At 35.1% G+C, this 16360-nt stretch overlaps 1 protein-coding gene across 2 annotated transcripts in view; it reads left to right on the forward strand.

Annotated features, from left to right (window-relative positions):
* Positions 1 to 16360, forward strand: part of AQR (aquarius intron-binding spliceosomal factor) — an 87949-nt gene that overhangs the window by 44057 nt on the left and 27532 nt on the right. For both annotated transcript variants that reach the window (XM_005685465.3, XM_018054496.1), the window contains exons 19-26: positions 470 to 639; positions 1703 to 1944; positions 3871 to 4017; positions 4762 to 4831; positions 7116 to 7226; positions 10078 to 10187; positions 12822 to 12957; positions 15039 to 15248. In XM_005685465.3, coding sequence (XP_005685522.1) covers positions 470 to 639; positions 1703 to 1944; positions 3871 to 4017; positions 4762 to 4831; positions 7116 to 7226; positions 10078 to 10187; positions 12822 to 12957; positions 15039 to 15248 — 1196 coding nt within the window. The remainder of the gene's footprint in view (positions 1 to 469; positions 640 to 1702; positions 1945 to 3870; positions 4018 to 4761; positions 4832 to 7115; positions 7227 to 10077; positions 10188 to 12821; positions 12958 to 15038; positions 15249 to 16360) is intronic.

Raw genomic sequence — 16360 nt, forward strand, 5'->3', positions numbered from 1 at the left:
TCCCCTGGAGAAGGAAATGGCAACCCACTCCCGTATTCTTGCCTGCAAGAGGAGCCTCACGGGCTACAGTCCATGGGGTTGCAAGAAGAGTTGGACACAACTGAGCAACTAACATACGCGCACACACACAGAAGGAGCTATGAGTAACTGACATAGATCAAGTTCTTTGACTTGTAAGGCGCCGGTTCTAGTTGAGGGCTTACAAACAAATAATTGCAGTTCATGGCATTGTACCATAAACATCACACAGTTGTTTTGGGAAGAAATAGTAACATTTTAGAGAAAGGAGAAAGTCTTTTCAGCTTGGAATTTGAAATGGATGAGTGGAAGTCATTCTAGTTGGAGGAATGGCTTGCAGTTAAGTGTGAATAGTTTACTCATCATTTCTAGAAAAGGAATACTGCTAACTTACTTTGATATTTGAAACATAATATATTTCATTTAACAAACTTTAAAAAAAAATGTCTAGGACCTGAACCCAGACCCAGTCTTAGAGGAGAATCAAGGACTTTTAGAGTGTTTTTGGATCCAAATCAGTATCAACAAGATATGACCAATACTATACAAAATGGAGCAGAAGATGTGTATGAAACTTTCAATGTAATAATGAGAAGAAAACCAAAGGAAAATAACTTTAAGGTAATTTGTGGGCTATATAATTAAAAGTACTGTGTCTTCATTTAAATAACTTTTAAGACATAACTACATAGATACTAGGTTTAAAAAGATTTAAAATAGTGATCACTGCTTTTGTTTTGATTTTAAACAAATCTCCTAAATTCTTAACATAGATTAAATATAAAATAAATTTATTTGCTAAATCTTATGTCTTTTGATGAGACTAAGAGAATTTTATGTTTAGAGATTAGTACAAGAAAATAAGATAATAGAAGTGAGATTAACATACACTACCTTGTTATTTCATTATCTTGTTGGATGATAGCATTATAATATAAAAGTCTGGTTTTGTTATTCTTTGAAATTAATTGCCTAACCTTCTGATTTTCGTATGTTGCATAGATCACTTTGTTGAAATAATTATTGGAAAGTCTAAGAATCTGCCTTGGCTTCTAGTAATTACTTTTGACAATGTATATATTAACTGTTATAGGGACCTCTTATTGTAGTCCTAATTCTTTCATTCTGAAATTTAGACATTACATTTTTATCATTGTTCATTTATTTTTATTTCTTATCTCTAGCAGTGCTAATTTTGGCATTTCTAAACTGTAGTGTGTTTCACAATCAAGGCATACATTAATGTGCTTCTGGTTATATGTGGTCTCAGTAATGAGGAACTATAGGCTATAAGGTGGAGGAAACGCCAGTAATTTCTAAGAGGAAACATTTTTTTCAAGGGTTTGTTCTATAATATTTTCTTGCTATTGTGTAGACCTGATCAGATTTTCATCCTACCCAACAGAAGTCAAGTGGTGAACTCATCTATGACATTCTGTCTAAATGATCTCCTAATGGATAAACTGTTCTTGCTAAGTTTGGTCTTTTGTTTAACTCAGTGTATGGTATCAGCTGGAAATATAGCTGTTGATTCAGTCTAGCCAAGCACCTGTCAGCAGAAAATAGCTTCTTGCCTTGAAACACTTGGGAATTCTGGATTAGTACAGCCAGCTCTACATTCCACTGAAGTGCAAATGTTTGAGACGTTGTCTTGACAAATCGGTTTTTGTCGTCTTACTGACAGGCCGTGCTGGAGACTATCCGGAACCTGATGAATACTGATTGTGTGGTACCTGACTGGCTGCATGACATCATTTTAGGTTATGGGGATCCAAGCAGTGCACATTATTCCAAAATGCCCAATCAGATTGCCACCCTTGATTTCAATGATACATTTCTCTCCATTGAACATTTAAAAACCAGCTTTCCTGGTCATAATGTTAAAGTAACTGTGGATGACCCAGCTCTACAGATACCCCCTTTCAGGTAAAGTCAAAACTGGATATACTCCTTTCCAAGCTTTCTGTAGTCATTCTGAGTGAGGCCATCAGGACTGTAGCTAAAGTAAGTTTTAAGTATCATCTCTAGATTTTGTTTGGGTAGTTTTCACCTTCCCCATATAATCACTGGGATAAATTTATTTTATTAGACTCTATTTCTAATTCTTTGTGTAGTAGCTATTTTAAGACCACAGTAAAAGTAGCCTTTGTCTTACAAGGGATCAGTTTGAAGAGTATTATATTGATATATTTGTAGCCTTTGACTGAAGAAATAAGTCCTAATTAATATAAAGAGCCATGTGATTTTGAACTCTTGCTTTTTAGGAAAAAATTCTTTTGACCCTATTTGCTTTCACAATTTTAAATATTAATGATATTGTTATACTCAAAATTAAAGGAGCTTTGGATTAGTTTAAGTAAAAGAACAGAGTACCTGAAGTACTGAATGCTTTGTGAATTCCATCATATGAATTAGTGGCAAAGCACTAGGTATACCTGGGATGTTAGCAAAGGATTTAATTACTTTCTTAGTTGCAAATTAGAACATATAGCTTTTAGTTAACCATTAAATATAAATATAATAATTATACATATTAAAAACATGTACCCTTTTAAATTCTCAAACCTAGGCTTCCTCCATACTTCTCTAATCTTGTTAATGGCAAAATCAACTTGAAATCTCAGCTTTATTTTTTAACCTTTCTATTCCCATAACTCCTGCTCTGTCTTATAGATTCTGCCTTAAGGATACATTTTTTTTTTTTTTTTCCAAATGTCAGTCCTGATGGCTCCCTCTCTAAACCCTCAGCACTTTCAGTCTTTGTAATGGTAGTGTCTCTTTGCCCCTTGTCTTCTTTCTTAAATCCATTATATGATGTCTACTGCTAGAGTCATTCTATTGTCTGACAGAAAACTGACCTCTTAGCTTCTTTGGTTCTTAGCTTCTTTTTAATGTTTTTTTCAGAATGTGAACAAAGACTGGAAAAAGTACAAATGGAGAATTAACTTTTTAGTTTAATCTTAAGAGTTTTCATTGACTTTCCACCGGGTACCTACGAGGAGTTGCTTCATGGGGTATCCCTGGCCCCAGGCTAAGAACTTCTGCCTTAAAGGCTCGGTATTCCAGAGGTGTCATAACCTGGTGCCAGTCTTTCTCTCTAGCCTTTTTTTCTCTACTGTATCCTAAACTTCTGTAGAACTGGCTGTTTGTTTCTTCCTGGAGTGTCTTTTGAAATTCATTTTAGATACTATCTTTCCCATAAAGCCTTTTCTGATTAAATGAAAGACAATGTGTAAAGCACTTTACAGTGAATTCACTGTAAGTATATATAGTTTCTTTTGTAAACATTATGCTAAGTGAAAGAAGCTAGACAGAAGAGAACAAATACTGTATGATTCCCTTTACACAAAATGACTGGAATAGTCTGATATAAAGACAGAAAGTAGACTGATTGCCAGAGGCTAGGTTTGAGTTGGAATACGGAATGACTGCTTAATTGACATGGAGTTTCCTTTGGAGTGATGAAAATATTCTGGCTTTAGAGAGTAGTGATGACTGTACAACCTTGTGAATGTACTAAAACCGATTGAATTGAACCTTTTAAAATGGTGATTTTTATATGAATATTATCCCAGTTAAAAAAAAGTTATTTCCCATAGGAAAAAAAATTAGATAAATGTTTCTTCTTTGATTCTCCCTTAATCAGATGGCTGTTTTCTTAATCTAAACACCCTTAACCATATTTCAGTGCTTTTAAATCTACTTTTTTGAAATTTATATGCAGAGAGTAAGTTCCTTTAAACCATAACTGATTCTTGCTCATGATTGTCCTCTGTACAATACCATGCATGAGACAGGTACTTGGCAAATCGTTGCTAATCGTGAAAATAAACAAAGGTTTTGGTCTTGTAGGATAACTTTTCCAGTAAGAAGTGGAAAGGGGAAGAAGCGGAAGGATGTAGACGGGGAAGACGGAGACACTGAGGAGGCCAAAACTTTAATTGTTGAACCTCATGTTATTCCTAATAGAGGTCCTTATCCTTACAACCAACCCAAACGGTAATTTCACTGCCTCTGCTAATTATAGTAATAGATAATAGTTTACTGTTTCACATGGGTTAGTAATATTTAAAAGTTTTTCTGATTCTTTGAAAATTCTGTTTCTGGACCCTCTTTACTTTTCTTCCGTTAGTTGACTCAATAGTTCAGACATTTTTGACCATTCTGTAATATTTCAAAAAGAAACATTTTCAGGTACTATGAAAACGAAATATTAGCAGTCTGCCTGAATGTGACCCCAAGATTCTCACTTCATGGCTGTGCGGTACATTCAGCAGCTACCCTTGTGCATGTGTGTCGTGAATAATAAAGTGGCATTGTGTCTGGTATTAGATGGGGAACCAGTACTTTGACACTCCAGTTAAGATCTGGGCTAATCATAATGAAAAATAACTGTCGTCTTTTCTTTCCACAAGATGCACTCAGTTTTAATTGGTCTGTGGAGGGGCAGAGGTAAAGAAAGTCATTCAGAATAGACTGAGTCAGTCATGTGATCTGCTGTGCAACGTTGTGCTTATAGTTAACAATACTGTACTGTGCATTTAAAATTTGTTGAAAGAGTATGTCTTTATGTACTTTTTGCTGTACACGCACAGCCACAGAAAGGCCTCGGATGGGAGGAAGAAGAGATTGGGAGACCAGGGACAAATACAGAGCAAATGTCCAGACCTCTCCTTGTCTAAATTCTTATTAACATCATCCATCTTTATGTTTAACCAATTTCTTATCAACTCTTATTTGCAGTAATACAATTCAGTTCACTCATACACAGATAGAGGCCATCCGTGCTGGAATGCAGCCTGGGCTAACTATGGTAAGAGAATTACTATTCTGCTAGTTCTTAAATGGATTCAGACTAGAAGTAAGCATCAGATTTTCAGAGTATATTCCATTTTTAAGCACAGAAACCCAATTGAATTGTTTATAAGTAATTGTGGCATCTTATGTCATTGGACACTACTCATTTCAATGTTCATAAAAAATGTTTCATTAGAACTGAGCTATGGCCATTTGTTTATGTACTGCCTATAGCCTCTTTATGCTGCCACAATGCATAAAGTGTTTATTTGCTGGCTCTTTGCAGAAAAGTTCTGTTGACACTGATTTAGAAGTGTGTTTAATTTCCAGGTATTTGGAGGTTTTCTAGTTGTCTTCCAGTTACTGGTTTCCATTATGGTCAGAGAGCATATTGAATACTTTCCATAATTTTCATTTTTTTAATTTATTAAGGTTTGTTTTATGGCCCAGAACATGATCTGTTGGTGAATATTCCATGTGCACTTGAATGTGTGCTCTCTTGTGTTGAGTGGAGTGTCCTATGTATGCCATTTGGTTGTTGCCATTGCTCAGTACTTCTCTGTCCTTGAGAGAGGAGTGTTGAAGTCTCCATCTGCAGTTGTGAATTTGCTTCTCCTTTCAGTTCTATCAGTTTTTGCTTCATGTGTTTTAAAGTTTTATGGAGATGTACGTACCCTTTCAGGGTTGTTGTGTCTTATTGGTGAATGGATGCTTCTGTCACGTATAATGTGTGCCTTCATCACTGGTGACTTTCTTTGCTCTAAAGACTACTTTGATATTAATATAGCCAGTGCAACTTTCTTTTGATTAGTGTTTACATGACACGTCTTTTACTGTCCTTTCACTTCTAACCTACCTGTTATATTTGAAGTGAGTTTCTTGTAGACAGCATATGTTTGGATATGGCGTTTTCCCTCTATTCTGAAGTCTCTGCTTTTAATTGCTGTGTTCAGTCCATTTACATTTAATGTTCTTATTGATGTGTTTGGATTTAAGCCTCCCGTTTTATATTTCTTTTTTATGATTGTTCCCTTTTTGTGTGCTCCTATTTCCCTTTTCCTGCCCTTTTCTGAGTTATTTTGATAGTTTTTATGCTTCATTCCTACTTATCTATTTTGTTTATATCTCTTGTATAATTTTTCTTAATGGCTACTCTAGAGAATTATAATATACATACTTACCTTTTCACAGCCTACTTATAATCAATATTTTGTCTCTTAAATTGAATGGAGGATCCTTGCTTCCATATAAGTCCCTTTGCCTTCCCATTTTATGTTGTAGTTGTCATATATTGTACCTGCAAATCCACTGAAAATACTAACACAATATTAAAGTTTTTTATTACAGACATCAAACATATTTTAAAGAACTCCAGAGGAGAATAGTCTATTACATTTACCATTTATCCTTTATTCCTGATATCTCAAGTGTCCTCTGGTATCATTTCCTTTTTTTTTTTTTTTTTTTTGCTGTGCAGCATGTGGGATCTTACTTCCCTGACCAGGGATTAAACCCAGGCCCCCAGTAGTAGAAGCACAGAGTCCTAAACACTGGACCACCATGGAGTTCCCTGGTGTTGTTTCCCTTGTCTGAGAATTTCTTTTACCAATTTGAAGAACAGATCAGCTGACAATGAATTACCTTTGTATTCCTTCATCTGAGAGTATCTCTAATTCATTTTCAGTCTTTAAAATATTTTTCCCTGGACATAGAATTTTCATTGATAGTTTTCTTCTCAGCCGTTTAAAAATATGACTCCACTTCCTTTTGGTTTTCGTGATTCTGATGAGAAGTGCACAGTCATCTGAAATGTCTTGTTGCTATATGTAATATATCATTTTTCTCTAGTTACTATTAAGATTTTTTTTTTGTCTTTAGATTCCAACTGTTTAATTATTATATGTCTGGTCTTAGATTTCTTTGGTATTATTCTGTTTATGCTTCAGTGAGCTTCTTGAATCTGTTGATTTATGTCTTTTGCCAGATTTGAGAAATTTCCAGCCATTATTTCTTTAAATACTTCTCTACACTGTGTACTTTTCCCCCTCTCTAGAACTTCAAGGATATCAGACCTTTTAATATTGCCCCATAAATTCATGAAGGCATGAATCTTTTTTTCTGCTTTTTATTCAGGATGGCTGATTTCTATTGATTCATCTTTAAGTACACTAACTCTTACCTTTTCCGTGTTGCATTGAACTTACCCAGCAAATCTTTTAACTTGTTTCATCTTTCAGGTTTAAAATTTTCTTTTTATAACATTGTGGTAATTGTTTGCTATATGTTCATCTGCTTTTTAGGTTGTGGGCCCACCAGGTACAGGAAAAACAGATGTGGCTGTTCAAATTATATCCAACATCTACCACAATTTCCCAGAGCAGAGGACTCTGATTGTTACTCATTCCAATCAGGTAAGAAAAAGGGATCGTGTTTGTACATGTGCGCTCATGTGTGTACATGCTTGTGTGAAGTGGATGTGCATGTATGGAACAGGAGATGCATGGAAGCACAGTGTAGATTTCTGCATATCCGATAACCTGATTATGGGCACACAGCATACCAGCAAAGGCTGATGAGCATAGTGTTTGTTGTTGAGCTAATCTTGGATTATCACTGGTCATGACCAGACCATTCTAATAGAGGCAGTCCACATGTGGAAAAGCTGAGAGGAATATTTGGATACGTGGTAATTGATGTTTTCCCCCATCTTCCATTCTTGAGTGAGTGAAGTCGCTCAGTCGTGTCCGACTCTTTGCAACCCCATGGACTGTAGCCTACCAGGCTCCTCCCTCCATGGGATTCTCCAGGCAAGAGTACTGGAGTGGGTTGCCATTTCCTTCTCCAGGGGATCTTCCCAACCCAGGGATCGAACCCTGGTCTCCTGCATTCCAGGCAGACACTTTAACCTCTGAGCCACCAGGGAGACCATTCTTAGCTAGACCTTTTTCTTTAAAAGCATTACCCCTTACTAGTAGTATTTTTCTGCTACTAGAATGGATATTCCTAAAAGACTGAACCTATATCATATTGACACTGATTGAATTTTAAGTTCTTATGAAGTATACATATGAATATATATGTTACATGGATAGACTGTTTTAGGTTGCTGGTCCAATACATAAAACATGAATAAATAGCTGAGGCTTCCTTATGGCTCAGATGGTAAAGAATCTGAGCTGGTAAAGAATTTGCCTGCAATGTGGGAGACCCAGGTTCAGTCCCTGGGTCAGGAAGATCCCCTGGAGAAAGGAACGGCAACCCACTCCGGTATTCTTGCCTGGAGAATCCCACGGACAGACAAGCCTGGCAGGCTACTGTCCATGGAGTCACAGAGTTGGACACGACTGAGCAACTGACACTTTATAAATAATGAAAACAAGAAAAACAAACTCCTTTCTTGTAAATAATGGTTGAAAAATGATCTTTACATCTCTATGTGTGCCAGGGTGTTTATTCTAAAGCTGTCATAGAAATAAGGAAGACCAAGTAATATGTATTAATTCTCACGTAAAATGTGACAGGCGACTCTCAGAATCTTCTGAAACATGTTGTGAAACTTGCACAGTAGTCTGTGCCAAAGGTCCTTGTTTTCTCTGAATACGTATTAAAAATAGTGCTTTCGGTTCACTAGTTTTTTTTTTTTTTTTTTTTTTTTTTTTTTCAAAAAAACCTGGTCTGTGAAGAAGCACTGGGTCTTTAGAATGCTCAGTGTTATTTATTCTATTATTCATCAACTTTTAATCCCAGAATTTTAAAGCTATTAACTGTCTATCCAATTCATTCACTCTGTTTTCTTATCTTTAATGTTTGTAAGTAACTGGCATGGTATACTAAAATTGTGCAGGGGCGAGGGTAACCGAGGCTTTATCTTGATAAAAGAAGCCAACTATGTAAAGACTTCTTCTGTCTTCTGTTTAATGAAATTTAGTCTGTAATAATTCTACCTATTTTCAACTTCTTAGAACGAGTAAGATATTATTCATGTGTTGTTTTAACATACTGGTCTTTTTTTTCAAACAAATTTTGTCATAACTCAATAATGACTTTCTGTAGATTCCTCTACTTACGACTGACTTGTGTAGCACTGTTGTAGAGATGATGTTATTTTGCAAAAATAGCCAAAGACGTCTTTGATCCTCTGATAATCTAATCATCCTCTTTAATGCAAATTGTTTATTTTTCAGAGTTTGTATACCAGATCTTGGTTTAAATATGTGATTCAAGCCATTCTCCAACATCGCTTTAATTCATGATGAAATCTTACAGTTTTTTCTGAGATTGCCATGTGCGAGTATTTTTTGCCCTCTAAATCTATGTGGTTCATAAGTTTAGATAGGGAAGGTTTAAATAGTGAGTAATGCCATGAACTATTGTATCTCAAGTTTTAGATGGAGAATATTAAGAGTTTGGATAGTATGAATTATTTTTTCAGAAAATTTTGTTTATCTCATCAGTTTCTGAGCTCTAATTGCTAGAATTTTGGTAGTAAAAGATAGCTGCATACTTTATAGCTTGGATGTTTACAATACTGGATATTGACTTCATGGTTAGGGCTAGACTAGTGGTAAATTCAGAGAAATATTTGAGTGGGGGCTGATTTTTAAATGTCAATTTTATTAGTATATCTTTAAATGCAATGGAATGTTTCCTTTCTACAAAACCTTGTGACTACAGATATTCAGATAATAAGCACTAGGATTTCAGGAAGCCCCAAAGATGAACGGGAACAGTTTGCAATTAGTGCTCTGCTCCTTATTGTGTCAAGAGCTGATTTAGATTCAGCCTGAGATTTGAGTGCTGCACTTTGGGTTCCTCTCCGAGGTTCTCTTGATACCTTCTACCAGCACACCTCCTGGGAGGCCTTCTCCAGCCACAAAACCCTTCCAGTTTTCTGCAACTCATAGAGATTTTGTTGAGTAAAGTGAAATTTGATGTGATTGTTAATTATTTTAGTAAGTATTACTACTTGAGGGAAATAGAAACTGAGCCAAAGCCTTCTCTTTTCATAAATTATCAGAGATGTAATAGATAGATGACTTTTTATGATTTCCAGTTATTATTTGACTACACATACATATATTGCATTATCACAAATCAATAAAAACACTATTTCATTTAAATTATAAATGGCCTAATATATTTCCTTCTGATCTGACTGGGCAATACTCATTCATTTCTACCCTTGTGATTGTTAGTTTTTGTTACTTTTAAAGGAGCCTACTGATTCTTTAAAACTCACTCATTCTGTTTTTTATTCTTCAGGCCCTGAACCAGTTGTTTGAGAAAATCATGGCTTTAGACATTGACGAGCGCCACCTCCTGCGTCTTGGTCATGGAGAAGAAGAGCTGGAGACAGAGAAAGATTTCAGCAGGTGAGCAAATTAGGATGAGTTTTGAAACAGTATCCAAAAAGTTTTTAACCTTCACCTCTTTTTCTTTAATAAAGAAAAAAACAACAGGAAAGAGAGCAATGAATAATCCAACTGAATTCTGAAGGGTTTTAGCATAACCTACATAGGTATACTGCTGCTGCTGCTGCTGCTGCTAAATCGCTTCAGTCATGTCCGACTCTGTGCGACCCCATAGACGGCCGCCCACCAGGCTCCCCTGTCCCTGGGATTCTCAAGGCAAGAACACTGGAGTGGGTTGCCATTTCCTTTCCAATGCATGAGAGTGAAAAGTGAAAGTGAAGTCGCTCAGTTGTGTCCGACTCTTAGCGACCCCATGGACTGTAGCCCAGCAGGCTCCTCTGTCCATGGGATTTTCCAGGCAAGAGAACTGGAGTGGGGTGCCATTGCCCTCTCCATCATAGGTATACTAGGTTGCCCCAAAGTCCAGTCATAATTTCCCTCTGTTCCAGTTCTACATGTTTATGTCATTTTTCCCCTCAAACATATGGTTATTTCAGTGAAAAGAATTATCTTGTTCATCTTTTTTAAATTGCGGATTTCCATTTGCTTTCTGTTTACTGAAGTCAACATTGCCAAACCCAAACTATACAACTTTACACAGTTCCTTTTTACGTTTCATCTAGACATTTAATTTCATTTAATCCAGGCACCAATTAGGTAGATTCACTTAACAAAATGCAATTGGAGATTAGTGATTGTATGAGCTTTGGGGTTGTAAGTATTATTTCAGGAATTTATTGCCAGTTTAGCTGGACTTTATGTTAATGTGACATAAAGTGACTAAAATTTTACAAGTCAAATTTCTTCTGCTATTAGTATTTTGTTTTTTCCTTCAAAGTTGCTGTATAAAAAACAGATTGTTTCATTTATAATTAAACTAGTTTTTAAAGCTTGATTTCTGACATAGACATAATTAACAGCGTACATAATTAATACAGCCTTTGACTATTGAACATTACTTTTGTAATCATTACTAAATTGATTACAGACATCAAAAGAACTAAAAGAGTATTAAATTATTACATTGCATTTATTTAGAGTTCTTATATTAAAGAGCTCACCAAATATTTTTTAGCTTCTAAAAAGTCAGGGCAAGATCAACACACCTTAAGTTACTTGGGGCTCTGGATTCTTAATTTTTGAACAGCTGGTAATGCTTCTGAATTCTTCCCATGGGTATTTCTTCTTGTTGAACCTAACTTAGATAAGTGGACTCAACTCTAAAAATCTGCTAATCCAGGTTTCATTGAATGTATACAGGCTGATGAAATGCTAAGTACTGTAATTATAAGTGTATTGCAGTATAATTTATAGTTTTTAGAGAATATTATAATAGAAAAGAAGTAGAATTTTTAAAGTGATTTCTAGTGCTACCAATTTCTTGGGGAATAATTCTTTTTGCTTTCTGAAAGGTAAATCAAGCTCCAGGCCTTATTAGTAATGTGTATGTTTGTTTGATTGTGCAATTATTTCATTTTTCTCTTTGTCATAATTAAAAAGATGGGGGAATAACCAATTGATGGAGCATAATACATAGTCAGAACATGCTCATTCATCAGTTAAGTTTGCCATCTTACATGGGCATGATTTGTGGCACCCCAAAGTGGTTACAGTGATATCAGAGATCACAAAACGCAGATAACAAATATAATAATAATGAAAATGTTTGAAATAGTTCAGTAATCTCCAAAATTTGATACAGACAGCAAATGCTGTTGGAGAAAAATGACAGTGATAGACTTGTCAAATGCAGTGTTGACACAAACCTTCAATTTGTAAAAAACGCAGTATCTGCAAAGTACAGTAAAGTGAAGCCTAATAAAACGCAGTATTCCTGTACATTGCTTTCCCTTTTTAAAATTAATTGAGACTTTTTAATATAGTTTTAGATTTACAGAATACTTGAGCAAATATTACATAGGATTCCATTGTATACTGCTGCTGCTGCTTTTTTTTTTTTTTTTGGTGGTGAGGAATCCTAGCAGGCACTTTGTTATGGTGGAAAGAATTTGCACAGGCTTTGGGATCTAGTTCTGGTTCCACTTTTTTTTTCTTAACTACCTATCGTTGGGCCAGGTACTCTCCAAATTTCAATTTTCTTACACGTTCAGCAAATATTTATGAACCTATTTGGTCCAGATGCCAAGCAGTGTTCAATGCCAAAGAATAAGCAAATAAATTTTGAAATTACATTTCAAAAGTTTTAGAGCTAACCTTTTATGATAGTGGTATTCAGAGTAGCCAGTTTGTAAACTGTATTCTGGTTTGTTTTGAGATGAACTAGCACTTGAATGTACTATAGTGTTTTCTTCTTTGTGACGGTCTTTTTATGAAGAAAACAGAAAAGATAGCTGAACTAAAGGTGTTTAATAATACAGTTAATTTTCCTTTCTCACAGACCACCAACACATTTGCATATCACCCTTGACCCATTATACCAGTGCTACTTAGTAAATATAAACTATGTTTCCTACCTTTTATTTTCTTTGCCCGTTTATTATTTCTGTTATGATTTTCTTGAATATTTTGCTGACAGTTTCCTTGAAAGTGTCTTCATAATATAATTTTGCTTTTTTACTTAATTGAAATTTTTAGGTATGGAAGAGTTAATTATGTCCTAGCTCGAAGAATAGAACTTTTAGAAGAAGTCAAACGATTGCAGAAGAGTCTAGGGGTTCCAGGAGATGCTTCATACACTTGTGAAACTGCGGGCTATTTCTTCTTGTATCAGGTATAAGAGATTAAAGATATTTAAATCATGCTTTATTGGAATATACTGTTTATTTAGAAACTGGGATGGGTTCTGGAGATCCTTTCTTGAAAATTTATTTTTCGGGTAGATTAAAATATATGCTGTTGCCATAGCTATTTGTGGATGTTAAATGTTTTGTCTCCTATTGTCTTCAGTTTTCTTTGCTAAATAACTTTACTTGATGACTCATTCAATGGAAGGCCAGTGTTGTTACTGTTAAAGTTTTTTCTTCTCCTTTTTTGTTATTGACAAAGTTTCTAGACTCTCTTTTTTATTTTTTCATTTTTTTTCATTACTATAGGAATATAACTAAGTAGTCTAGCTACCCAGTGGTAACAGATGCAGTTTTTTAACTTACTTTTAATATGCATATTAATCAAGGGATAAAGAAAAGCATATTTTCTGTTTAAATTTCCAAAAATACATTTTGTTATAGAATTGATTTCAAAGTAGGGGTTTAAGTTAAAAATTCTTTGACTTCAATTTAGAGGTATGTTTTTGCTTTTGTTAGGGTTAATTTTGGGAGGGTGAAAAATAATGAGAAATAGCCAAATAAAATGAATAAAAATAAAATTTTAATACTTACTTTGTTTACTAGTAATTTTAAATGGACTGAACATAAAATAATGAGGATTTTTGTATAACTCTATTTGTTCTCTTTGTACTAATGCTATTTGCATATTTTAGGTATAAATCACAGTGTTGAAACTTTTAAATGTGTATGAAGAAAAGTTTATGCTCATTATAAGCTGATAAACCACTTGAGTCCATTCAAAATGGGTATATTTCATGGTTCCTTATGAAACATGGGACATATGCATGATGTTGCAAAGTTGTCTTTGTTTTAGACTCTTCAGAACTTGAATAATGGAGTAATGATCATGCTTAAGTGCTTGTTTGTCACAAGATAAAATCGCCAGGCTCTTCGTGAAAACTACTTTTAAAAGCAGTAGAAATAACATATGAATTATTGAGGCCTAGCTAATAAATTTGAGAAATATGAACTGGAGGCCTCACAGTGTCCATAGACAATTTTCAACACACAATAATCATATTAGGAAAATTGTTGAAAAGGAAAATTCTCAAGCTCTGTCCCCAGAGACTTTCTTTAAATCCAGTGTGATATCCAGGATATTTTTATTTAGCTTCTCAGATATTCTGGCTAAGGACCACAGTTTGAGAAACACTGAAGTTATAACAGAAAAACTGAGAGAATTTAAAAAATTAAGTAGGAACTGAGTGGGGTCAGAGTTAACATTTACACCAGCATATATTTAAACTATCTATACCCAAAAAGTCATAAAATGAGCTTTCAAATACATAGGCAGCTTAACCAGAAGTTTTTTATATGTATACTAAAAAGAATTCAAAGAATTTTGAAGGTCTAGGAGAAGAGTTGACAAGTGCTAAATTGATTAAAAAGCTACTAGAGCTGGACTTAACCATATATGGAAAGAAACTGAGATAGTGAAAAAATAAGGAATTTCTTTGTTCAGAGAGGGCCTTTTGGATCATCGATCATAAACTGTTTTGAATATGCATGGGAAATCTGAAACATCTGAGATGGAAAGTCCCATGAGATGATTCTGGGGTTCTTTCCTATCTGTACATGTTTTATTTAAGGGTTTTTTACCCTACAGTCTTGAAGTTTACTTTTAGAAAAGAAGAGCAGTTTGTCAGTGACTTGGATAAGAAATAGTCTTGTTGGGTCAAAGATTACTTTTCTTTTCCTTTTCCTACTGGACCACCAGAGAAGACCAAACTAAGCACATTTTTTATTTTATTATTTAAAACATTGTTGTTTAGTCACTCGGTCACTTGGACACCAACTCTTTGCAACCCAGTGGACAGTAGCCCTCCAGGCTCCTCTGTCCATGGGATTTTCCAGGCAAGAATACTGGAGTAGGTTGTCATTTCCTTCTCCAAGGGATCCTCCCAGCTTAGGGATCAATCCAAGTCTCCTGCATTGGCAGGCAGATTCTCCCCCACTGAGCCAACAGGGAAGTCCATGTAAAACATAAGGGCTGGCCAATTAAACCCCAAGTCTCTTTTTCTGACAGGTAATGTCTCGCTGGGAAGAGTATATCAGCAAAGTGAAAAACAAAAGTAACACGATGCCAGATGTTACTGAAGTCTCTGCTTTCTTCCCTTTTCATGAGTACTTTGCAAATGCCCCTCAACCCATTTTTAAAGGCCGATCTTATGAAGAAGACATGGAAATTGCTGAAGGATGTTTCAGGCATATTAAGAAAATCTTTACTCAGCTTGAGGTAAGGATTCTCAAGTTCTTTTTACTTTCTTTTAAAGGTGTTAAGCTTAGCTGGTTTTCTTTTTTTTTTTAAGTAAATATAATATTCAAATCTAGCAAACAAGATTATTACTTTTAAGTGGAATTATTGGAGCATGTTATTATTCTAGTTGAGAAATAAGTAAAAATTATGATATGAATTGAATCGCCATTTTTTTTCCTGGTGTGAGAGTCTTAGTATTTAAGAAAGGAATGCTTTCTTTAGGAGATTTAACAATAGTTCCTTGATTTGGAATTTGGCCATTCTAAATTCTTTATGCCTTTGACTAGTGAGCAAAGTGAGGTTGCTGTGTTATCCGAGATATTCCTGATTATTAAGGTGAAATAAGAATCATGACTATACACAGGGGACAGAGAAGAATGTTTGGAGCCCAGGGCCCCTGGGCTGCTTCCTAGGTTTCTCATTCCTTATTGGAAACATCCCTGGAAGACTACAGCAGTACTGTAAAAGGACCACGTTTCAGACTCACATTCCTCTCAGTTAGAAGGCTTAGGATTACTTCAGATTAAAAGGGCAAAGATCATCTCTTTTTAAAAGTCTTTGTACCTTTTAGATAATGATTTTATCCCTACTTCTTACAACAATATCTGGCAGATAGTAAATATTCAGTAAACATTGACACATGGTGTGAGTAGGTGGATAGAAATGGATGAATGGTTGGTACAGAATAATAAATATGTATATACATATGTAGTATATATGTGGTATGATAATGATAATAAAATTGTAAAACCTGGAAAGCAGTGTTGGGGTATGCTTATGACTACATAAATTGAATATAAAAGGAGAAAAGCATATAATTTACAATAATAGCTGTCTGGGGAGAGGGAAGAAGGAAATACAGGATACCTCCACCTGTGCCTGTGATGCTTTAATTATTTAAAAATAAATAAACCAAAACAAATGTTTAAAAGTCTGACATAAGTATGACATAATGTTCAGACTTGATAAAACTTGATATCAGGCACTCCGCATGGCTCGTTTACTCCTTACATCCGTCTACTGTCGATTCCCCTACTCTGCTCTGGGATCCTCTGCCATGGTCTTGACTGAGACTGGTCCTTGGAGTTTTG

Source organism: Capra hircus, chromosome 10 (assembly GCF_001704415.2).
Source record: "Capra hircus breed San Clemente chromosome 10, ASM170441v1, whole genome shotgun sequence".
Lineage (NCBI taxonomy): Eukaryota > Metazoa > Chordata > Mammalia > Artiodactyla > Bovidae > Capra > Capra hircus.